The sequence below is a fragment of the Palaemon carinicauda genome, chromosome 3, assembly GCF_036898095.1.
Source record: "Palaemon carinicauda isolate YSFRI2023 chromosome 3, ASM3689809v2, whole genome shotgun sequence".
Taxonomy (NCBI): domain Eukaryota; kingdom Metazoa; phylum Arthropoda; class Malacostraca; order Decapoda; family Palaemonidae; genus Palaemon; species Palaemon carinicauda.
In genome coordinates, this window is record NC_090727.1 from 114,922,446 (window position 1) to 114,947,190 (window position 24,745).

General features: G+C 46.3%; 2 protein-coding genes across 3 annotated transcripts in view; one reads left to right on the forward strand and one right to left on the reverse strand.

Moving 5' to 3' along the window:
• Window positions 1-14,929, forward strand: part of LOC137633585 (uncharacterized) — a 33,251-nt gene extending 18,322 nt beyond the window's left edge. The window contains exon 3 of the mRNA XM_068365856.1: window positions 11,570-14,929. Coding sequence (XP_068221957.1) covers window positions 11,570-11,680 — 111 coding nt within the window. The 3' untranslated portion in view covers window positions 11,681-14,929. The remainder of the gene's footprint in view (window positions 1-11,569) is intronic.
• LOC137638414 (mitochondrial import inner membrane translocase subunit Tim29) overlaps window positions 11,457-24,745 on the reverse strand; it is a 56,582-nt gene continuing 43,293 nt past the window's right edge. For both annotated transcript variants that reach the window (XM_068370464.1, XM_068370463.1), the window contains exon 6: window positions 11,457-11,676. The gene's annotated coding sequence lies outside the window, so the exon portion shown is untranslated. The remainder of the gene's footprint in view (window positions 11,677-24,745) is intronic.

Here is a 24,745-nt window from a genome sequence, read left to right on the forward strand (position 1 = left end):
CTAAAAGTCAAGTGCTTTGCTGAGAAGGCGGTTATTGTTTTGTCAAGATGTGATTTATGGATTACAGGTATTGATTACTAGGATTGTTTTATAAGTACAGGAAGTAATGGGTACGTGTATTAACTAATCGAACACCAAAATTGTGTAGTCGACTTAAATTTTATTCTTATATTAAGTAGCATACTGCATTTCTTGAATTTCTATGGTAATTAGCTCACTGGATCCATTCACAATTAGACCTTGGAATTTGTGTTTGTACAAACCATAAAAGATATAGACTCGTCAGTTGCCAGGAATTTGTATTCATGCAAAGCAAGAGAATGAAAAAATTGGATGAGGGCACTCCATTCAATATTAGACTGAGAAGTGTGCGCCAATACTTTTGGTGTGGGATAACCTTCTCCCCTGTAAGAGTGGGGGGGGGGGGATATCGGGATTCTTCTCTCATTCCCAATCAACTGTGCAAGTACTCGATCCCATAGGAGACCTATTACAGGTAGGAGCAATGTGTGCCAATTCTTCTCAGTGTGGGATAGTTTTCTGCTAGTCTCTTTCAACATGACGGTAAACTACCCGCTTAGGAATATATATTCCTCATAAAACTTTCTATAATAATAAAATGACAAACCAATTGGAATAATGAATATAAAAAAAAAAAACAATTATTTCAGAACAAACATTGAAGAATGGAAGTAATTTTAACAATACATCATTGGTCATATGAAAAAATTTAACTTCTAAGAAACATAGGTTTCATAGATAATCACAATCACATTTTTACCTCAATTTATTTATCTTATATACAGTTTCTTTATTTGTTAGATATATTCATCACTCCTGACTGACCGTGCATCTGGTCTGTTCTGTAGGAGGCAGATCACTGGGAGCAGGCACTTGACGGTGTACCAAAATGCTCCCCCAAGGATGAGTTGGTTCTCTTTACCACAATGCCACTCCCATGCAGACACTGAGATTGGTCAGAGTCTACGTCTGTCGATCTGTCTTCATGGACTTCTTCGATTAAGTCGCAGCGTGAAGACTAACAAAGATGAGGCAGGAGAGGAGGAAAAACTTGAAGTTTGCCTTCTATGGGGGGTAGGGTGAAACACCTTGAAGGCTTTCTGGGATTAGTAGACAGGAGGGAAGAAGGGAAGCATCCCCTCCTATAAGTTTGGTGGGAACAAAACCTCCGTCTAATGGAGCTTGAGCAAAGTCTAAGGAATGCCAACTTTATAATAATATTATCGTCATTATTATGGATGAATGCAGATTTGCAAAGAAACCTGGAAAAAACTCCATATCCTAGTCTTCCTTTAATATCCCTTGAACAAGAGGATCTTCAATCTAAAAGAAAAAGCAAAGGACTAAAACATTCAGATTGAGACTGCAAAAAAGGGGAAGGTTGCGCTGGCAACTTGGTCAAGTAAGGCCTACCCTCCATCAACTACAACCACCTCCCTAAAAGTTGAAAGGCATTTGTATTATTGGATAAGCAAATAATAATTTCACTGCTGCTGCAGGTTTTTAGGTGGCAGTGCCCATCTCTTGAGTGTGGTTCACCGACGTGGATGGAACCAATTAAGTGGGTTCTTCGCCAATGTGGCCACAACCTTTGATGTGGCTGGTTTGCCAACTTTGACAGGACTTTGGAAACAGCTGGTTCGCTGCCCTAGATGGAAGGGGCTGCTTTGTTAACATGGCCAGAACATTGGAAGAGGCTGCTTTGCCAACGTTGGTGGGACATCTGAAGCACCAAACAGCAGGTTCACAGAGGCAGTTGTTCCAAGTGTGGCTGGTTTGCTGGATCAGTTGTACCTAACTTAACTGATTTTTTTTTTGTGGTAGGTAGGATGAAATGTCTGCTATGCTGGTAGAGGCAGGGACCTATCAAAAGCAGCTGCTTCGTTGATGTGGCTCAGACCTCGAAATGGCAGCTTCATTGGCTGGGGCCTCGGGCCGGGACCTTTGTTAAGGCTGCTTCGCTGCCTTGGCCGAGACCTTGGATGAGGCTGCTTCACTGGCGTGGATGGGACTTTGGATGAAGCTGCTTTGCTGGCTTAGCCAGGACCTCTGATGTAGCTGCTTTGCTGGCGTGGCAGAGTCCTTGGAAGCGGCGGCTTCATTGACGTGGCCAGGACCTTTTGAAGCTGCTGCTTTGGTTACATGGCTGAAGAAATTTTACCAGTGGCTGCTTTGCTGGTGGGGCCAGGTCCTGGGAAGACTTGAACAGCTGGTAAGCATGTTAGGAAAAATACAAATTACTTAAAAATTTGTGATTTTGCTGGAACGGTTGGCCTTTTATAGCTGGTGGTTTCTTTGGCCTGTGAGAGTGGAAAGTCTGGTTTGCTGGGGGAGGTACAGTTAGTTCACTGGTGCCACAGAACCACAGAAATACTTTTGGGCGCTGAGTTTGGAACTGGTGGTATGATCGAGCTGCTGGATTGATTTGATGAATGAGGCCCTGGTTTGTTGGGGCATCAGGGCCTTGAATTTCTGGAGTTGCTGGTTAGACATGTACCTAGAACAGCTATTTCATGATGACTGCTGGGCCCTTAGAAATGATTGAATTATTAAAATGATTTGGAGGCAAGGAGATTAAAATCACAAATTCTAAGTAATTTGTATTTTTCCTAACCTACTTACCTCGAACTACTTTCTTAGGAGATACCTGGAATCTCCTCTCATCCGACCAGAGTTTTGTGTAGTTTACCCTACTTCCGTTTTCTGTGAGGACTACTCCAGGCGGAAGGATACGTGCCCTGAGGCCAATCCCGGGTCAGGCCGCGTGCTAGCTTGGGTCTCGACCCTCAGTAAGTTCTCTGGTCGTGTTGTGATATCATCTTGACGCTCTCCTCTCTCAGTGCGACTCTGTGTCCCGCGTGTCTCCCACGTGGTATCGCTGTGCTCTCCCTTGTGTTCTCGCGGTTCCGCTTGATATCCTTGTGCATTCCCTTGTGTTTCCACATCCTTTTATCCTTTCCATTGCATTCCTGTGTCTTGCGGTGTTGTGTTAGTACGTAATGGAGCATCCTCGCCGTTGTCCTGGATCTAGGACCGGGAAGTCGCGTGGTGCGTTCTTATCCAAGCCGGAAGTTGATCCGCATTCCCTTTGCTCATCCTGCAGAGGTAGTGTGTGTTCTCCAACGGACACGTGCCCGGAGTGCGTGTCGTGGAATGAGGTGCAGTGGGTACGTTTTGGTACTAAGAAAAAGAAGTCTGCCAAGAGGTCGCCCAGGAAGATTAGCACCTCTTCGCCTTTGACGTCCCCAGGAGGAAAGTCTGATAGGATTTCCCTTCCATCTTCCCCTACCCAGAGTAGGGGACGAGGTAAGTCCGTTGCGGGGAAGAAATCATCGTTTCTTCCCCAGGAGTCTTCTCTTCGGGATAGTGGGGTTGCTGCTTCTTTACAGGCAAGTGGGGGGGCCTGAAGGTGAAGTTGGTGGGGGTTCTCGAGACGATGCCCTTATGCACGTCTCGTCGGATGATCCCATGTGGGGTAAGAATGTCCCTGTGTCTTCGCCCGCTTCATGGGCCTATATTTCAGGTACCTCCGCAGCTGAAAGGGCCCCAGAGATGGAAGACTCTCCGTTGGCGGATCCCCTCACATGGCTGCCCCCGAAGACGCCCGGTAGATCCCCCTTGAGGATGGAGGAGGGCCTTGGTTCCTGGTTCCCGAATGCCGAGCGGCCACGATCTCCCCCAGCTCTTCTTTCGTCAGTTCCGGATGTGTTTCTACAACCTTCGACCTCCGGAACACAGCAAGTCATCAACCCGCCCACTCTCCACGCCCCTGCCCCGCGGAAGTGTTACGGGGATTCGTCGGAATCTTCAGTGGGGGCTCATCAGTCTCATCGGGAGGAGACATCGGCGGAAACGGGACAGATCTAGGAGAAGGCGCTCCCATTCGAGGTCAAGGTCCAGGTCGCGGCATGGAAGAAGGCGGTCCAGGTTCCCGAGGGGGAAATTCAGGAGGAGCAGATCTCCAAGTCAAGAATGGGTCCTCGTCCTCCGCAGTAAGCTCGCGGACTTCACTTCGATCCCGAGCACTGCGGGTTGGCTTCCCAGAGATAAGTCTCCAGGAAGGTCCTCCTCCAGACACAGGCTTGACCCTCGGAGGGACGCGTCCCCGAGACCCCCTTCCGACAGGCGTAAGACCGCGAAAGCGTCGACTCAATCCGCCCAGCGGAGGGAGTCTCCTTTTCGGACGGGCAGCCTCGTCGAGTCATCGAAGGCAGCTCTGACTCTAGACAAACGGAAGCCGCACCCTCCATGATGAAGGACAGACGGAGGACGGAAGCGCTCGCCTCCGCGGCAGTGCCTGTCCTACATCCACAACTTTATGAGGAGGCGCCTGTCGAGGCAGTGGCCCAACGCCAGACGGAGGACGCCGACGACGACGCGGAGGCCGCGCCAGCAGAGGACTCGGCCTATAGGAGAGTGTTAGGCCTCATAAGGAAGCATCACAGGATAGAGGAACCTGTTCCCTCCGACGAGGATGCCTGGCGTTCTAGCCTCTATAGGCTAATGGAGGCCCCCGTCCAACAAAAACCCTCCTTAGCTCTGCCTGTGGCCAGAGATGTGAGACTTGGTCGTACTCACGTCAACAAGATTGTGGCGGGCAATGCGGAAGCCCCCAAATCACAGAGTACCTCGAAGTTACTCCAGGGACTGAGGTCCCAAAGTAAATTCTATTTACCAGAAGGACAACAGCCAGGAGCCTGTAAGATGGAGGCCTCCCTTGAAGTTTTGGGCCAGGGAGCCCCGGAGGACAGAGCCTCGTCAGCCCCAATCTGTTTCTCCCAGTCAGAGGCGACGATGATGGAGGACCTGGTCAACGTCGCCTCCTGGTTAGACTGGTGGGCCTCGACTCTAGTGGGCGTCCAGGCCTCCTACGACCTATCAGTCCTACAACAGCCAGGAGCCTGTAAGATGGAGGCCTCCCTTGAAGTTTTGGGCCAGGGAGCCCCGGAGGACAGAGCCTCGTCAGCCCCGATCTGTTTCTCCCAGTCAAGAGGCGACGATGATGGAGGACCTGGTCAACGTCGCCTCCTGGTTAGACTGGTGGGCCTCGACTTTAGTGGGCGTCCAGGCCTCCTACGACCTATCAGTCCCAGCTAACCAAGCGCTCCTGAAGGAACTGATTATTTCGGGAGGTAGGGCATTAAAATTTTTAACGTTCCAGTCCCCAGCTCAGTCGGCCAACTGGGTACTTAGAAGAAGGGACACGGTTTTGAGCAAGTTGTCCAGGCGGATCCCGGATAGGGAGGCGAGGGCTTTGAGGAGCTTGCCCGTGTGGGGTGACGTGCTTTTCCCCTTGGAGGCAGAGGAGATTATGGAGAAGGTGATGAAGAGGAAGGAAGTGAGCATCCCCAGACCTCAAGCCATGAGGAGGCCCGCTCACAGGAGACCTGCGTCCGATGGCCCCACCACTCCTTGAGCCTCTCCTAGCCACACAAGGAGAGACGTTCCTTCTACGTCTTGGTCGCAGCCGTTGCAGGACAAACCCCCCCCCCCCCCCCCCCCCCCCCCCCGTAGAGGAGCACTGTCAGCGCCAGCCACTTTTAGGACGTCATACTCAGCCTCCGGGAGAGGGCGTTCAGGTAGATCCTCCAGGAGAAGGTAGGGTGAGAGGCCCCCTACTCCTGCCCAAGCCTCAGATAGGGGGATGCCTCAGACCTTTTTGGCAAGCATGGAAAGACCACGGAGTGGAACCGTGGACAGTGACAGTGTTGAAGGAAGGGTACAGACTACCGTTCCTGGCAGAACCTCCACCTCTGATTCCGGCCAACCAAGCGGAGTGGTTGGTACCCAAGGATCCTTTGAAGAGAGTAGCCTTACAGGAAGAAGTCTCCATGATGTTAGCGAAAGGAGCAATGGAAACGGTACAGCAACCGGGTCTGGGGTTCTACAGTCGACTCTTTCTGGTGGAGAAAGCGATGGGAGGTTGGAGACCAGTCATAGATCTGACGGCCCTCAACAAGTTTGTGTGCAAGACCGACTTCAAGATGGACACCCCGAGGTCAGTCCTAGAGTCCTTGAGGGAAGGGGACTTCATGATGTCCTTAGACCTCAAGGACGCTTATTTTTAGATCCCAATCCACCCCTCCAGCAGGAAGTATCTTCGGGTGAGATGGGGTGCCCAGATCTTGCAGTTCAAGACCCTCTGCTTCGGTCTGTCAACAGCTCCTCAGGTCTTCACGAGGGTCTTTGCGACAGTCTCATTTTTGGCTCACGAACGGGGTATTCGCCTGATTCGTTACCTGGACGACTGGTTGCTCCTTTCATCCTCAGAGGAAGTTTTGAAGGAACAAGGCATGGAGTTACTACAGTTCTGCAAAGTTCTGGGCATCACCGTCAACCTGGAGAAGTCTTACCTGTCTCCCTCCACCAGGATGACTTGACTTGGGGATGGTTCTGGACTCCCTACTAGTGAGAGCCTTTCCCTCGGAGGAGAGGTTGAACAACCTGGACCAGGTCCTCCGCCCTTTCTTATTAGGACATCCCAGGAAAGCGAAGGACTGGCAGATGGTTTACCTGGGGCTACGGGTCCCAGAGTGGCTGATTCATTGGTGGTTCCTAGCCTAGAACCATTGATTTGGAGAAACAATAGGGTTCAGACCTCTGAAACGGAATCTTGGCAGGAGTGGTTGGGGACCTCTGAAATGGCTGCTTGGCTGACATGGCTAGAACACGGAAGTAGCCGACCACCTTACTGGCATGGCTGGAGCCTTGGAAGTAGCCGGCTGCTTCGCCAATGTGGCAAAGACTTTGAGTGGCAGCATCACTGACATGTAGGTGTCTAAACCTTGGCAGCCTAGAACGGTTGTGAAGTAGTTGTACCCATTATGGCTAGTTTGCTGTTGCACAAGGTAGAGCTAATTTGCTAGAGGAGTATGGCAGGTTAGCCAGAGCATTTAAGCCCATAGCAGCTGGTTTGCAGGAGCAGTCAAGTTGCGACTGGTTTGCTGGAGCAGTCAGGCACAGTTGCGGCTGGTTTGCTGGAGTTGTCGAACCCGTTGGTGCTGGTTTGCTGGAGTTGTCGAACCCGTTGGTGCTGGTTTGCTGGAGTTGTCGAACCCGTTGGTGCTGGTTTGCTGGAGTTGTCGAACCCGTTGCGGCTGGTTTGCTGGAAGTGTCGAACCCGTTGCGGCTGGTTTGCTGGAGGGGTCGAACCCGTTGCGGCTGGTTTGCTGGAGGGGTCGAACCCGTTGCTGCTGGTTTGCTGGAGGGGTCGAACCCGTTGCTGCTGGTTTGCTGGAGGGGTCGAACCCGTTGCTGCTGGTTTGCTGGAGGGGTCAAACCCGTTGCTGCTGGTTTGCTGGAGGGGTCAAACCCGTTGCTGCTGGTTTGCTGGAGGGGTCGAACCCGTTGCTGCTGGTTTGCTGGAGGGGTCGAACCCGTTGCTGCTGGTTTGCTGGAGGGGTCGAACCCGTTGCGGCTGGTTTGCTGGAGGGGTCGAACCCGTTGCGGCTGGTTTGCTGGAGGGGTCGAACCCGTTGCGGCTGGTTTGCTGGAAGTGTCGAACCCGTTGCGGCTGGTTTGCTGGAAGTGTCGAACCCGTTGCGGCTGGTTTGCTGGAGGTGGCAGGGTCGAATCCGTTGCGGCTGGTTTGCTGGAGGCGGCAGGGTCGAATCCGTTGCGGCTGGTTTGCTGGAGGGGTCGAACCTGTTGCGGCTGGATGCTGGAGGGGTCGTACCCGTTGCGGCTGGTTTGCTGGAGGCGGTGGGGTCGAACCCGTTGCGGCTGGTTTGCTGGAGGCGGCGTGGTCCAACCCGTTGCGGCTGGTTTGCTGGAGGCGGCAGGGTCGAATCCGTTGCGGCTGGTTTGCTGGAGGGGTCGAACCTGTTGCGGCTGGATGCTGGAGGGGTCGAACCCGTTGCGGCTGGTTTGCTGGAGGCGGCGTGGTCCAACCCGTTGCGGCTGGTTTGCTGGAGGCGGCGGGGTCGAACCCGTTGCGGCTGGTTTGCTGGAGGCGGCGGGGTCGAACCCGTTGCGGCTGGTTTGCTGGAGACGGCGGGGTCGAACCCGTTGCAGCTGGTTTGCTGGAGGCGGCGGGGTCGAACCCGTTGCGGCTGGTTTGCTGGAGGCGGCGGGGTCGAACCCGTTGCGGCTGGATTGGTGGAGGCGGCGGGGTCGAACCCGTTGCGGCTGGATTGGTGGAGGCGGCGGTGTCGAACCCGTTGCGGCTGGTTTGCTGGAGGCGGCTGGGTTGCTGGAGGCGTCGGGGTCGAACCCGTTGCGGCTGGTTTGCTGGAGGCGGCGGGGTCGAACCCGCCGCGGCTGGTTTGCTGGAGGCGGCGGGGTCGAACCCGTTGCGGCTGGTTTGCTGGAGGCGGCGGGGTCGAACCCGTTGCGGCTGGTTTGCTGGAGGCGGCGGGGTCGAACCTGTTGCGGCTGGGTTGCTGGAGGCGGCGGGGTCGAACCCGTCGCGGCTGGGTTGCTGGAGGCGGCGGGGTCGAACCCGTCGCGGCTGGGTTGCTGGAGGCGGCGGGGTCGAACCCGTCGCGGCTGGGTTGCTGGAGGCGTCGGGGTCGAACCCGTTGCGGCTGGTTTGCAGGAGGCGGCGGGGTCGAACCCGCCGCGGCTGGTTTGCTGGAGGCGTCGGGGTCGAACCCGTTGCGGCTGGTTTGCTGGAGGCGGCGGGGTCGAACCCGTTGCGGCTGGTTTGCTGGAGGCGGCGGGCTCGAACCTGTTGCGGCTGGGTTGCTGGAGGCGGCGGGGTCGAACCCGTCGCGGCTGGGTTGCTGGAGGCGGCGGGGTCGAACCCGTCGCGGCTGGGTTGCTGGAGGCGGCGGGGTGGAACCCGTCGCGGCTGGTTTGCTGAAGGCGGCGGGGTCAAACCCGTTACGGATGGTTTGCTGGAAGTGGTGGGGTCGAATCTGTTGCGGCTAGTTTGCTGAAGGGGTCGAAGCCGTTTGGCTGGTTGCTGGATGGGTCTAACCCGTTGCGGATAGTTTGCTGGAGGTGGCGGGGTCGAAACCATTGCGGCTGGTTCGCATGAGGGGGTGGGGTTAAACCCGTTGCGACTGGTTCGCTGGAGGGGTCGAACCCGTTTGCAGCTGGTTGCGGCCGAACGAACCCGTTGCGGCTGGTTCGCTGGAGCGGCCGAACGAACCCGTTGCGGCTGGAGCGGCCGAACGAACCCGTTGCGGCTGGTTCGCTGGAGCGGCTGAACCCGTTACAGCTGGTTTGCTGGAGTGGCTGAACCCCTTGCGGCTGATTCGTTGGAGCGGCCAGACCCCTTTGGGGCTGGTTCGCTGGCGCGGCCAAACACCTTGCTGCCGGTTCGCTAGAGCGGCCGAACCGTTGCGGCCGGTTCGCTGGAGCGCCCGAACACGTTGCGGCTGAACCCATCCCCATTGCAGCTGGTTTGCTGAAGTTATGGTGAAGTGGTCAAGCTGGCTGGTTTGCTGATTCAGCCAAGCCTGTTGCGGCTGGTTTGGCGAAGGGGCCAAGCCCGTTATGGCTGGTTTGCTGAGGGGCTGAGCCTGTTGCGGTGCTTCTGGTTTGCTGAAGTAGCCAAATCCATTACGGCTGGTTTGCTTAAGCGGTCGAGCCCGTTGCGACTGGTTTGCTGACATGGCTGAGCCTGTTGCGGCTGGTTTGCTGAAGTGGCCGAGCCTGGTTGGGGTGGCTTCCGGAAGAAGCAGAGCCCATTGCGGCTGGTTTGCTGAAGCGGCCGAGGTCGTTGCGGGTTTATTTAAGCGGTCAAGCCCATTGGGACTGGTTTGCTAACTTTGCATAGGTGGTTGACCCCATTGCAGCTGGTTTGCTAAAGCAGTCAAGCCTGTAGTGGCTGGTTTTGCTGAAATTATCAAATCAGTTGCGGCAGCTTTACTGGGGAAGATTGGGGACCTGGAACAGCTAGTTCATTGACATAGCCAAATTATTTGAATACAGTATGCCAATTCGTTAACATGGCATGGATGCAAGGGCTTAAAAGGTTCGTTTCACGTATACTGCTCGTTTGCTGGTATAGCAGTGCCCAAGACATTTAAAACAACAGCTTTGCTGCTGACCTGGCATAGCCGGGACTGCTAGTTTGCTTGAGCGGTCTAGTCAGCCACGGCTGGTTTGCTTGAGCGGGTGTGCCATGCACAGCTTGTTTGCTGGAGCGGCCGAGCCGGGTACAGTTAGGTTGCTGGATCAGTCTAGTATAAGAAGGCTAGTTCTTGCCATGGCGGCCATGCCAGGCATGGCTGGCTTGCTGGGGTAGTCAAGCCCATTACTACTTAACTGCTCGAGCCTTTGTTCCTGGTACAGCTAGTTAGCTGGGACTATTGCAACCTGTACTCTGGGGCAGGTGGGCCTGCATAGGCTGATTTCCAGGGAGACAGGGACCCAAATCAGTGTTCTGGAGCAGGCTGTGCCAGTAACTGGTGGTTTACAGGAGCAGCTGGTTTGTTACAACGGTCGTGCATAGAAAAGCTGGCTTGCAGGCGCAGCTGAGCTTGAAAAGGCCGATAACTTTGGCTGCAAGGTCTGGGAATGACTAGATTTCTTTGGGAGGCTAATTCACTGACATGGCTCAGATGCAGAAGCCTTTTAAAAGGATGCTGTTACCTGAAAATCCTCTAGTTTTCAGGAGTGGCAGTGCCCAGACCTCTGAAGTGCTTTCACTGACGTGGCTGAGATCACAAACTGATTATTTGCCGACGTGGGCAGTACCTTGCAAGCAGATGTTTTGCTGATTTGGTCAAGACCTTGTTAAAGGGCACTTGGATAATTTGGCTGGAATCTCTGATGCAGTGGCTTGGCCAACGTGACCGGGATCTCTGAAATGGCCACTTTGCTGATGTGGGCTGTATCTCAGAAATGGACTCTTTATTGACATGGCTAGGACCTTGGAAACTTGCTATTCTGAGGAGGTCAAGTTATCAGAAACTGCTGCTTCACTGACACAGTCGAAAACAGCGGATTCAATAACAAGAAAATCGCAAAAAAAAAATGGATGCATATCTAGAAGTACTTGACCAACCCGAACCTTCTAAACAACTTCCTGTACCAAAAAAACTTACTGGAAAACTTTGTTGCACAATAGATTGAACCAGAGAAACTTTTTTTTAGTTTATTTTACTGTAGTTTCAAATTAATAATGTTAAATATAAAACTGCTTGTTCCTTTTTAGAGCATTGCCAAGGCCACCTTTGTCATGCCTATGTTTCTCGTTATTCAATATGTGCAGGTGTGTATGCATTGCTGACAGAATAAACTAGTCACTAACTAGCCAGTTACTTTGGATCTTTTAGAAGAAAGTTTTTTACTTCATTTCTAGCCAATGGCAGTCAAGGGGTAACTATATCTGGACATCTGTTTCTGGTGCCAAATACATGGGCACTTTCTCCTGCAATAAACAAAAGGTTTCAAAGTTTAGATAAGATTCTTAAATAATGAAATAGACATATGATCCAAAGAATTAAAACAATTGTGGTTTTGTATGAACAAAATAGCATTCATATTTTTAATTGTCTTTACCAAGAGAAGCTGCATTAAAAGCTCTCTCAAGTCACTTTGCATTGCATATAAAAGTTCATCCTCCTAAAACCTTAAAATTTTTCTTTGTTAACAGGTGGAAGAACAAGAAGATGTAATGTTGTGGCGGCCCAAAAGAGGATCTATTAAACTTCCTCATATTGAACTTGATCCTCCCTCCACTCCGTTGCAGCAAGTATCAGGCTGAAGAGAAAATGTGTGAAAGGTTTTGATAAATTGTACCTTTAAATCTCATTCTCATAGCAGATAAAACTGTATCTGATTTTTATAACATGGCTTTTTACCATACTTTAAATAAAACCTTCTTAGTAATCAAAAGGATAAAAATCTTGTGTAGACGATAATGACAAATGGGCATGATTAATACATAAGAAAAAAAGTAACAGGCAAATTCATTAAATTTCTAAATTTTTTTTCCACATTATGTGCTCTCATTTTATTCTATAAACTTCATTAATACAGTATTCTTTCTTACTTTCTTTGCACATTGTTTTTGTGGAAAACCTTCACTCAGAAATATTGTACATATTGTATAAATATAATTGGATGTGAACAATCAAAAATTTTATTATATTGAAACCAAATTCATATTTTGAATAATGAGTTCCGTTTTGCAATTTTGTCACATCTATTTGGGTTAGTCCTAATTCATTGTCCTGTTCCTTTAAAAACTTTTGGTGTTCTTTAAGGAAGTCATGCCTGGTGGATATTGATAGCGCTGGAACTTACATATGTTAATAGTTTGAATCAGTATTATGACATATGAAGCAATGGTTCTACGTGGCATTTCGGAAGCCTTGTGTAAATTATATTATAAAACTATTAATTCCTTTCATTTCAATTTGTATGTAGTTTCAACTAACAATTAATGTAAAATTCAAATTTTCTCTTGTAAATTCCAGTGTACTAAGGTTTCTCAATCTATCATCTCAATTTCTGTACCCTTGTCACCATCTTTATATTTACGAATCAAATATTTTGTGGCTATAACTTTCCATATCTTGTTGCTATGACTTTCCATATTTAGTACTGCTCACAGATCTATAAGTGGAAATCCAATCAGAGTTTAGTATCGTACTAAAAGTCTTTCATAGTGCCTAACTTTTATATAACTAAGCACATGAGACAGAAAATTACTAATAGAGTACAGCTGGCCATGTCAACTTATATCAGTTTTGTCAAACATTTTATAATAAATTGTAAGAAAGTCTACCTTGACTAATATTCTGCAGCAAATCATCTGGTGGGGGTTTTTTAATAGTATACTCTTTACCTACAGTGAGAGTTTAAATCCTATTAAGACTGATATATCTAACCTTTTTACCAATCACTAAGCAAAAATAATATAAGCACTAAGAATTTACTTATTTACGCTAATTTTAAGTTCATTTTTAAGGGTAAACAGATTTCCTATTCATTAAAAAGGGGAAAATTTATCAGTTTTTTTTTTTCCATAAATGTATAGTGAACAATTTACTTTAGTTACACAAAAGTCCAGGTTTTTCAGAGCCTTGTCAATCTACATTCCTATCTTTAACTATTTGTAGAATACTTATTACATTCATAGTAGAAACCTTAGGGTTAATAATTCCTGTAATGTTTGATCTGTGATTACAATAATTCTTAATATTGGAACACATACCACAAAAATTCTTCTCATGAGTAATTATATGAATAATTTAACAATGCATGGTCTCTTGGAAATCTACTATGAGAATTCTCAAAGCCATGGAAAAGAACTTAAAGAAAAAATAAATCTCACCATGCCTATACTGTAGCTAATGCCTATCATTTACACTGAATGAAATATGAAATTCAAGAGAGAATTTCCAGTCGATTTCTGTCTTGGTAAAATGTTTTTGCAACAACAATCACAACTCCAAAAAGTACTGTTATTATGACTACTACTACCTGTTAATGTAATGTAAAATGTATTTCTTGTCCTTATGCACAAGATATTAGATGTTATCAAACTACTTTTCATTGTAATATTTCACTGTATATAAATTATGCTTAAGATCTATACACTACAATATGTTCACAGTATACACAGTATTCAATGAAAATAAAATACAATACTATTCAATGTATATATATGTATGAGCAAAACACACTGCATATGTTATGTCCATGATTTTAGAAAGAGGACATAACATAATCCATACATTTTGTGATCTAAATAAATATTGGTTTGCAAATATACAAAATAAGTAGTAAATAAAAATGCTTAAGCTATAAAGTAAATTTTTAATTTGAATCTATAAGCCATAGCATATATTTTAAATACTGCAACAGGTTTTAATTCAGTTGGGATTAAGTCTGGTTTATTGTATTTATGCATGTATTGGGGTCTTATGTATAAACACAAATATTAGAATATATAAGATTGAGATTTTTGTGCATACAAATATTTTATAAAATAATCAGCCTTTATTAGCAGAGTATCTTCTGTTACATCTGAATATTTACATGTAACTATATTAAAGCAACAAACACTTAAATCTTACCAGTTTGCTGCCTTTATATAGATTTGTTTAATAGAATTATGAATCCTGAAACAGAATTTTAGGAATGGAAAAGCTAATGCCTGGAAGGGAAGGAAAAACTGCAAAGATGCCGGAAGGTTCCCAGAAAAATCAATACCTATCCATACTGTATGTATACTTTTAAAAAATATTCAAATAGTTATAAGAGCTAGTCACATAAGATTCTGTACAGCACTAGCATAAACCCAATATCACACAAACAGTAGGCTAAATATAACTATTAGCTGTTCAGTTGCTTGAGAGAAAGACTCAAGCTGAAGTTGCCTCAGAGACAAAGAGGAATGTGGGAAAAAGTCAAAGATAATTGAACTCCTGTGGTAAATCAAAAGAATTACAGTTTGCCTTATCCACATTGTTGGATTGATGTTAAAAGAAAGTTTTTAACAAAAGCAACCTTACATGGCAAGTATTAGGAGCTGAAAGCTTAAAACTATTACATATAAACGTAATAGTATTTTAGCACAGCCTGTCCGTCTCCAAATTAGTAGGCTGTGAATCAAATTCAAGCATTGCCAAACTCCAAGTATTTTGCACTCTAGAACTAAGGAGAAAGAAGTTCATGGTGTTATTTGGATCCTTGCTTAAGTAAACTTATATTTCTTAACTTTCCATAGGGAATGAACTCCCGAAGATCCTTGCTGTTCACCCACCATTATTGTTATGTAAATTAGTGTTTTATGATTTTTATTTTTAAGTTTATTTTTATCATAACTAAATGCTGAAAGTTGTTACCATATGAATTTACCATTTATTGCAATATTTATGCTTCCAGTTTGTTTCTATTATTAAAACACTTCTTGCTTTGGTCCCATGAACCTTACCTTTATCTACCTAACTGCAAATAGTATCATATCAAATTAATTACTGTTCAAATAAAGAATTTGTGATTCTTAATGTTTTACCTTTTTTCCTCTCTTTCGAACATAGTGGATAAGCTCACATAATCCACCTTTAAGGAACCCTAAAACAGAAACTCATAATGGAGCCAGTTCCCAAGTATTTCAAGATTTAAACACCAAGTTCTCATTGGTATATATCGGGGAAAATAGTAAACTAAAAAATCGGCCCAAACATGACAAATTTGAAAGTAATTTGTATTTTTCCTAAATGATACAAACCCTGAGCTTTTAATTAGGAATGTACTTTTAACGAAGCTGAAAGATTAGCCGAAAGATTAGCCATAAGATTTTTAGCGAGGTAAATACCTACTGCTAGTTATTGAGGGGGGGGGGAGACTTGCTAACCTACTCACACCTTTGTTCTATTGTCACTTATGATTGCAGGGGGATAGATGCTGGCGGGACAAATTTGTATAAAGAGCTCAAGGTTTGTATCGATAGGAAAAATACATTATCTTCAAACGTCATTTTTTCGTCACTAAATACAAACCCTTTCGCTCTTTATTAGTGAAAACACACCCTAAGGTGGATGGAAGCCCTAACCAACTGGCTGGTTTCTGACCAGGGGTGTTCCTCTGTGCTACGCCTCGCTAAACTAACATGCATGGGCACGCGTTACCAGCCTTAGTAACCCGTGAGACTGTGAGATAACCAAACACTGTGACTTGTCCAGGTAAGAATTCTTAGTCCTAGGACTTCCTTAAACCAACTGACATTACCCAATTCCCACCTTGATAAGGGAAATGGGGATGTAACAAATATATGAACATATGTCAAGTTACACAAGGGAAATGGTTAATACCCGCTGACAGCAGAGGCCAGCTTGCAAGGTACCATAGTTGCTGGGACCTAAGAGAGAGGGTAAGACGAAAGAAAGAAGATACCAGTCAATCTTATCATGCATCCCAGACTTAACCCCAGGTAACGTCTGCCCTCCCACCTGCTATATGTCCATGTAAGTAGCTTGAGGTGTTTAAATCACTTGTGCAGCCACCACATTACCGATAGAGAACGTCTACATGTTCCTGTGGATTATATCTTGCACGTAATGGGCGGTGAAGGTAGTCCGAAGCTTCCACACGCCCACTTGTAGAACCTGCACCACAGTTTTCTTAAATGTTAGGGAGCTCTTGGTCTCCATGATTGTGGAGAGTCATGATTCAAGGCTCTATCTAGGACCCTGCGAATCCACGCCAATATTGTATTCTAAGACTCTTAGCATTCCCCATGCTGACAAACATTCTTTTCCCTCAGGGACAAACTCCTGAAGTTTGGCTGAGGTAACACCTCAGCGCCCCCACTACTGGGCATAGTAGTATTCGATCTGGATCATCAGTTACATTACGGAGACTCAATCCGGAAGGGTTTGAATCTAGAATCCGTTACTGCCAGATTTTGAGTCTTAGCAACAAGCATAGGGACGAAGCCGAGCATTAGCTGTCTCCATCCCCTTGAATGGGAGATGTAGTAGGAGAGAGAAAGGGTGCAATTTACCGACACTTGACCAAGGCCAGGCCGAGCTGGAAGACAGTACTGCGAGTCCGGTGAAGATCTAATGCCTGACGCAGTGGCACATAGGGTGCTCTTTTCCAGGATCGCAGTACACAAACTAAGTTCCATGGAGGCGGTTTAACTTTCCAGCTGAGGACAGGTACGTTAAGAGAGACTGAATGACGATAGACAATTCCAATGAAGAGTAAATATTTACTCCTTTCAGTCTAAAGGCGAAGCTCATGTCTGAATGGTAGCCTTTCACTGTCACGGCGAGAGGAGTTTTTTCTCCCGGAGGTATCAAAGGAACTCCGCTATCACTGGGGTAGAGGCGTCGAGAGAGATGCCCCTTCCACTACCTCAACCACATTAGACTGCCTGGTAGACGGCAACTAATAATTCCCGGAGGTAACTGGACATCCTTCAGCCTGTCTTTGAGAGGAGATGCTGGATAACCTCCAGTCGTAAGTATTCTACGGCTTGTAGAAGGTCCAGAAACCATTCTGCCTGGTGCCACATCAGACCTACCAGGATCATCAACAGGTTTTTGGATGCCCTTACCTCGTCGAGTAATCTCTTTATTAGGCAAAAAGGGGGGGGAATGTATTGTCCCCTTGTTGTTGGAAATCCTCTTGCCTAAGAGTATGGGGAACTGGTACTGGCAAGCAGTACATCGTAAGCTTATAGTTCAGAGACGTGGATGGGTCTACTGTCGGCGAACCCCGCAAAGTCAGGACTCTGTTGGGTACCTGACAATCCAAAGACCACTTGGAGCCAACTATCCGAGTCGCTCTGCTCATATTGTCTGCGAGAACATTTCTCTTTGCTGGGATGAACCAGGCTGATAGGGCACAAAGTTGTCATTCATCAATTTTAGTATTTGCCCAGCTAGTTGGCCTAGGTGCTGTGAAGAGTTACCTCCTTGTTTGTTTATATATGACACTACCGGGGTGACGTCGCTCACCAACACCACGGAGTGTCCAGAAAGGAGCTGTTGTTACTGCTGGATGGCCAAAAAGGCTGCCCATAGTTTCAGGGGGTTTATGTGGCAATGTCACTCGGACCAGAGTCTGGAGGCTGTGTGATGCCAAGCCAGCCCCGCCAACCTTCTTTTGATGTATCTGTGAGGAGCATTAATTCCGGGGGAGGGGGGGGGGGGAGATCTACCCCCTTTAGGTGGTTGGTATCTGTTGCCCACCACTTCAGGTCTCGCTTTTGCTCAGCCCCTGAACCTGAAGGTTCGGTGGGTCCTTGTGCTGGGCCCAACTAGACTTCAGCTGTCACTGGAGGGACCGTATACATAGTCGTCTGTTGGTCACCATGCGCTCCTATTAAACGGAGTCACTGACGTGCTGGTAGCGAGTCTAGTAGGAAGAAGGGGCTTACCACCTTCTCTCTCTCTTCTACCCTCTGACAGACAACTTAGCCTAGTCTGTTGTCTAGTAGCATTCCTAGTACAGTATACCAGTTTTGCATTGGGTGCAGGGATAACTTCTCCTAATTTACCATAATCCCAAGATTATTATTAGTATTATTATTACTAGCCTAGCTACAACCCCAGTTGGAAAAGCAAGATGCTATAAGCCCAAGGGCTCCAACGGGGAAATATAGCCCAGTGAGAAAAGGGAATAAGAAAATAAAACAGAATAAATTAACAATAAATTACTCTAAAAACAGACTGATATGTCATACATACACTATAAAAAGACTTATGTCAGCCTGTTCAACATGAAAAAAAATTTGCTGCAACTTTGAACTTTTTAAGTTCTACTGATTCAACTACCCGATTAGAAAGATCATTCCACAACTTGTTGAAATAAAACTTCTAGAATCCTGTGTAGTATTAAGCCTCATGATGGAGAAGGCCTAATTATTAGAATTAATTGCATGCCTAGTATTACAAACAGGATGGAACTGTCCAGGAAGATCTGAATGTAAAGGATGGTCAGAATTATGAGAAATCTTATGCAACATGCATAATGAACAAATTGAACGACTGTATCAAAGATTAATATCTAGATCATGAGAAATTTAATAGAACGTTAGTTTCTGTCCAACAAATTAAGATGAGAATCAGCAGCTGAACACCAAACAGGAGAACAATACTCAAAACAAGGTAGAATGAAAGAATTAAAACACTTCAGAATAGATTGATCACCGAAAATCTTGAGACACAATAAGCTAATTTTTTGTGTAATTGAAGAAGACACAGACCTGATGTGTTTCTCAAAAGTAAATATGCTATCATAAATCACACCTAAAGTTTTAAGTGATACAAATTTAAAGAAACATTATCAATGTCGAGATCCGGATGTTGAGGAGCCACTGCCCTTGACCTACTTACAATCATACTTTGAGTTTTGTTAGGATTCAACTTCATATCCCATAATTTGCACCATGCACTAATTCAGGAGATGGAATTGATGCAAAGAGAGTAGCATCACAAGCATATGCAACAAGCTTGTTTTCTAGGCCAAACCACATATGTGTATCAGTAAGAAAAGTAATGGGCCAAGAACACTACCCAGTGGAAATCCAGATATCACATTCCTATACTTACTATGGTGCCTATCAACAAAAACTCCGAGATCTATTACTTAAAAATTCAATAATAATGCTAAGAAACGACCTACCCACTCCCAACTTTTTGAATATGAAAACAAGGGCCTCATGATTAACACGGTCAAAGGCAGCACTAAAATCAAGGCCAATCATACGAACTTCCTGACCACAATCAAGGGTTTTCTCTACAGCATTGGAGATTGTAAGAAGGGCATCATATGCTCCAAAGCTTTTACAAAAACCAAAACAACGGAACTTTGGAGCTAAGAAATCTGCAGTCTTTATAAAAAACAAAGGAAAAATACTATTAGGGTCTACATCTCCATAAGCATAAAGGTCCATCAAGAGAGCTTTAATTTTGCAAGATCAAAAAGCTAAACTAGTTACTTTAGCCTCAGGAAAACAGGAATGAGGAAGTTCGAGTTTCTCATTACTCTGTTTACTGTCAAACACATAAGCCACAAGGGCTGCCTTTTCCTTTGGTCAGTGAGTGACTGATCCATCTGGTTGAAGTAAAGGAGGAACTGTTGCATCTACACCAAATAGTGCAGATTTAAGGGTAGTCCACCACTTATGTTCCTGGTTTCTTTTATGGTTAAATTGTATTCCTTTTCAGTTGAAGCATAAACTCTCTGAGCAAAAAGCTCTAGGCGGAGTACAGTATCGTTATTCCAGGTCAAATCTGATCTGTTACCCTTCCAAAGATGATAGGCCTCCTGCTTCTCCAAATAAGCACGTCTACAATCATCAATGAACCACGGTTTGTCCTTCACTCAGTACTTTAACACATGAGAAGGGATAAGCCTATCAATTATGCTGACTAGATTCTCATTCAAAAGGACAACAGGATCAACACTATATAATTGTGACTAATTCAAGCCCAAAAGATCATGCAAAATCCCATTCAAGTTTACTCGAGATTTCATATAAATTTTACATGAGTATGATTCATCAGGGACAGGCTGCTCAGTCTTCACTACTAATGAAATCAGGGCATGCTCAGATGTCCCGACTGGAGAACCAACCTTACTTGTTATAATGCCAGGGGAGTCAGTGTATACAAGGTCCAAGGAGTTATCAGACTTGTGGGTAGCTTCACTTATGATTTGCTCACAGCCTGATTCAGAGGCAAAGTCACAAGCTCTTAAGCCATGGCAATTGTTAGGAGAAAAAGAACTTGACCACTCCCTATGGTGAGCATTGAAGTCACCAACAAAGACAAAAGAAGCCTTTCTATCATCTTCTTGTATCTTAGACATAATGGTAAGACGACAATTGAAGATAGAATCATCCATGCCTGGATTCCGGTAGATTGAAGACAAATAGAAGTTGTTATGCCTGCCACACTTTTATTACCCGAATCTCATGACATCCACATTCATAGCAGGACTTATGAGGAGCAGGGTACTAGATCCTAATATACACCGCTATTCCCCTGGCCTTAGGGATGGCATCACATTTCAACATTATTTGCTTCTTAAAACCAGTTATAAGGAGCTCAGATGAGTGCCTCATATTAAAAACCAAAGTTTGGCTGGTAGAATTAGCCAGTCATAGTATCTTAACAGATGAATACCGTTTCTTGTGAGACCAGGTCGACACCAGAGAGAAAACTCTCGGGTCCGACTGCCTGTCTGACCGTGTCTGCTGTATCCATCCTGAATGAAGTTTGTTGAACAAGGGAGGAAAGGTAGATAACTGGTCTCCAGCCTCCAGATGCTTTCTCTGCAAGAAAAAGTTGACTGTAGAAGCCTGGAGACCCTTATTGCCGAGCAAGCTCTCATTTCCTGGCGAACAGGCGATCGCGAGATGGCATTCCCTTGTTTGTGACCATGTGATGAAATAACGTGCTCACGCGTTGTTGACACAAGGCCTGTGTTTGGATGTCTGTGTGAACACTTAGGTTCGCATAGATTGTCGTTGACAATGCATATGATTTTCTCGCCGAAATGTGGTCTACTCTACCATGGGAGTCAAGTCGGTTATGCAGTGGGGTTTACGTAAACCCTTGTTGGTGAGAACTCTTGTTTGACTTGGGTCACGCTGCTTACGAGCCGAAGCTACATGTGAGCCACTCGTCTATAATGCCAGTTGAGTTTGGCGAGCGGTCCACTGTGATCCAGCCTTAGGATTCGCAACAGGGAATCCTGTGTATGTACATACGTAAGGAATGTTGGCATCTTTCCCAGAAGGGAAGGGTAACCTTCCGCCAGGAACCCAAATACTTCGGCTTGATGAGGCTTGAAGACGACGGATGTACAACAACAAGGGATCGTGGCTGGGCTCATCCTGTGAACCATCTCGTCGTCTTGCTCCAAAGAGCCTCACTCCAACAGGATAGAAAGAGTTAATGCAGAGTCTAAGCCCTTTTCGTCGCGCCGCATGTTGACCACTCGGGGGAAGACCTAACTTTCAAACGAGAAAGGTGCTCCCCTTTAGAGAGGGGCAGCTTGATGCTTCAGACTTCACGAACCCGCTGCAGGCTGAGTGTTCTCAGCTTGAGGGAGTGTGTCATCGTCAGTGTGCTGACAAGAAAGACAGAGATCAAGCTCTGGGTTGGCCGTAATTAGCCTTCCTGACGTAGAACTCCGATGAGTGTTGGATCGTAACTGCTCATGCACAAGTACCAAGGATACCTGTGCAAGTAGTGACAAAATTGACGAGGAGACAGAACCAGGTAGGAAAACTAGAGACTGCTTGTGCATTACCTTCAGTCTCTCGGAGGAAGACCGAGATCAACCTCAAAGGAAACCAGTGAGCCTCCTCTGTGATCCTGACTGGCTATAACATTGTGAACATGAAAACATTCGTGAGCATATAGCTAGTGAAGTGATCAGATCTCTACTAGAAGTAAGGTTTTGCCTTGGGTGGGACAAGTGTACTTTTAAGCGAATAGATATTTGTTATCGTTCATAAACGTAAGCATGAGCCGATTCCATCCTCTAGGATATACTGTAGAGGTTAAAAAGAATAACCTAGAAGGGCTATGTCTTACGAGACCATTATTCTTTGAGGGCATGACAGAGTGAAGCGGAGATTACAAGGGATCTGAGACTGAAACCATGCGAGTGTTCCGATGAGTTCTCTAACACGGAGAAAGAAGTCAGATGATAACTCCAAAGGATTAAGTTTCCCAAGCCTTTTTTCTGAATTACGTGGGATGCGGTGGACGCAAGTGGTTGGAAAGCATTCTTACATTATGTAATCACTGGGTAGGACTATGTATAACAAGACTCGTGTTCTGGTGCACAATGGTGGCATGTAGCGGCCGTAAACGGTCAGCAGGCATCCTCAATTGCGGCAGTAGCCCCTGAGGGTTTCATTTAACAACACTATGTACAATTCTATGTTTCTACCTTCCTGACGAGGTCTGATGGCGTATGGGCGAGCGAGCACGTGCAACCAACGTAGCTCATGTCATCCAATTACCATTTATTATGAATGGTGTTAACTTGTAGGGTAACTACTGTATATAATCAAGTGACCTAAATGGTTAGAGACAAGAAGAGATGGTGACTGACTGCAAATGTCCAAGACACAGTACTACATAAGTAGTAGTAGTACTAGTTAGGCGAACGTTACAGTGTCGAACGTTCGCAAGTGTTGACGAGAACAATTGCGCCAATGTGGAAGCTTACCCATCTGCATGTGCATGCAACTTAAATATCAGTGCATATCATCTCTCTTGTATAGCTAGCTGTATAAGCGAGCTGAAGATTGCATAGTTACAGCTTGCTCAAAATGAGAAGACAGTTATAAGATGTATTGCATAGCAAGATTTGCGCTGTTCTCACTGTACTTGTGAGCTATATTACAAGTCCTGAGTGGGCGAGTGTTGTGTTACGTGCATAGGTACGAATGTGCGCTGAACTCCCTAAAATGACAAATTCGTAGATAATTTGTATTTTTCCTAACTATGCAAACCTTAGCTATTTAATAGGGGTATTACTTTCGGCGCAGCTGAAATGGCAAGCCATTAAAATTTAACGTGTGTTTACTACCCACACCACTGGTTAGCGGGGGTAGGGGAGGGTAGCTTGCTAAACCCCACCCCCCCCCTCACACACACCTGTGCTTGAGCTCACTTTGCTTGGAGGTAGGACTTCAAGGGGGATAGGGCTGGCGGGCAAGTTTGATTAAATAGCTAAGGTTTGTATAGTTAGGAAAAATACAAATTATCTACGAATTTGTCATTTGTTCCGTAACTGGAATACAAACCACGCTAATTAATAGGCGTGACTCACCCATTAGGAAGGGTGGACGTCCCTGCCAGTCTGGCTTTTTGGCTTTGCCCGGGGGCTCGTTATTTGAGTGTGTAAGCACCCAAGAAATAAGGAGTCCCTGCACCTCGCTAGAACCTTGCTATGCAAGGACTGCGGCCTATGCAAGCTGTGTGTGAAGGTATGAAGAAGTGTGACTTGTCCTAGGAAGTTGTTCTGAAGTCCTTTAGATGGAAACTTGTAGCCAAGGAGTTTCCCAATACCACCTCGTCAGGGTATGGGGACGTAACAGTATTGGTCTTAATGCTAGGAACACAAGGAAGCATGGTTTACCCGCAGTGGTTTGAGGTCAGCTATGCAGAAAACCCAGGATGCTGCTTTCCCCACGAGAGGGTAGGATGAAGAAAAGAATAAGAGCCAGTCAAATCTTTTCATTCATGCAGACTAAAACCGGGTAACAGTGCCCTCAACATTCTGCTACTTGTCCAATAAGGAGCTTGAGGTATACAACCAGCTGTTGTGCAGCCACCACTGGACCGATAGAGATCGTATCGAGTTCCTGTGGGTTACGTCTTGCAGGAGAAAGGTTGTGAAAGTCACCTGGAGCATTCACATCCTTTCTTGTAAAACCTGCGTCACAGAGTAATCTGCTAAGAAGGACCAGGGGCATAGTTATGCCCCTGACACTGTGAGTCGTCATGTCGAGATGATGTTTCGGCGATCCTCCTCTAGTCTCTCTCGGTGCTGACAAGAGGAGGGACCCGGGCAGGCTGTTGCCATTTCCTTTAGGTAAAGTCTCATACCTTACCCTGGGTACAGTAACGGATGATCTGGATCGACCGTTACCTAGTTGAGACTTGTGTAGGATCTGTCACCCCTGGAGACTGTGTCTGGCGACATACTCAGGGACGAAACTGAACCTTGTCTTTCGCCCTTCTCAATAATGGGCGATGTCGAAAGAGAGACCATGAAGTTCCTTAACTCCTATGGTTGCTGTCCAAGTGTGTAGGAACATTGTGTTCTTAAATCAGGAGGAAATTTGTTGCCTAGTGAAGTGGAATACAAGGAGGTCCCTTTAGGGATCGGAGATTGAACTATGTTCTGAGAGGAAGGACTCAATTCAGACTGGGGAAAGGCAAGTGGCGAGGGTTGTCGAATGTTTACCGATCCCTTTAGCGTGATGGCAAACGGCCAGTAGCGAGAAGTATGTCGTATAACTTCTGATCTAGGAATTACAGGAAGCAATTGACTAGTAAGTTCGAGTCACGAACTTCTGGCAAATAACCAATGACCATGAATTGGTGGTCTGTGCGCCGATGGTGAGTTCGAGATCAGCCAGCTGATTATGATCCCCCCTGTTTGGTCAGAGATGAGCAAGCTGAAGATGGGCTAGTCAGAGACCAGCGAGCTGAGTTCAAGGATCGAAGAAAGATGAGCTGCCCATCGGTGATCTAGTGATCAGCAAGCTGATGACTGGATAATGACTAGCAATCGATGATTGGAAATTCTAGCAATTGGAGATCTTTAGTCATTG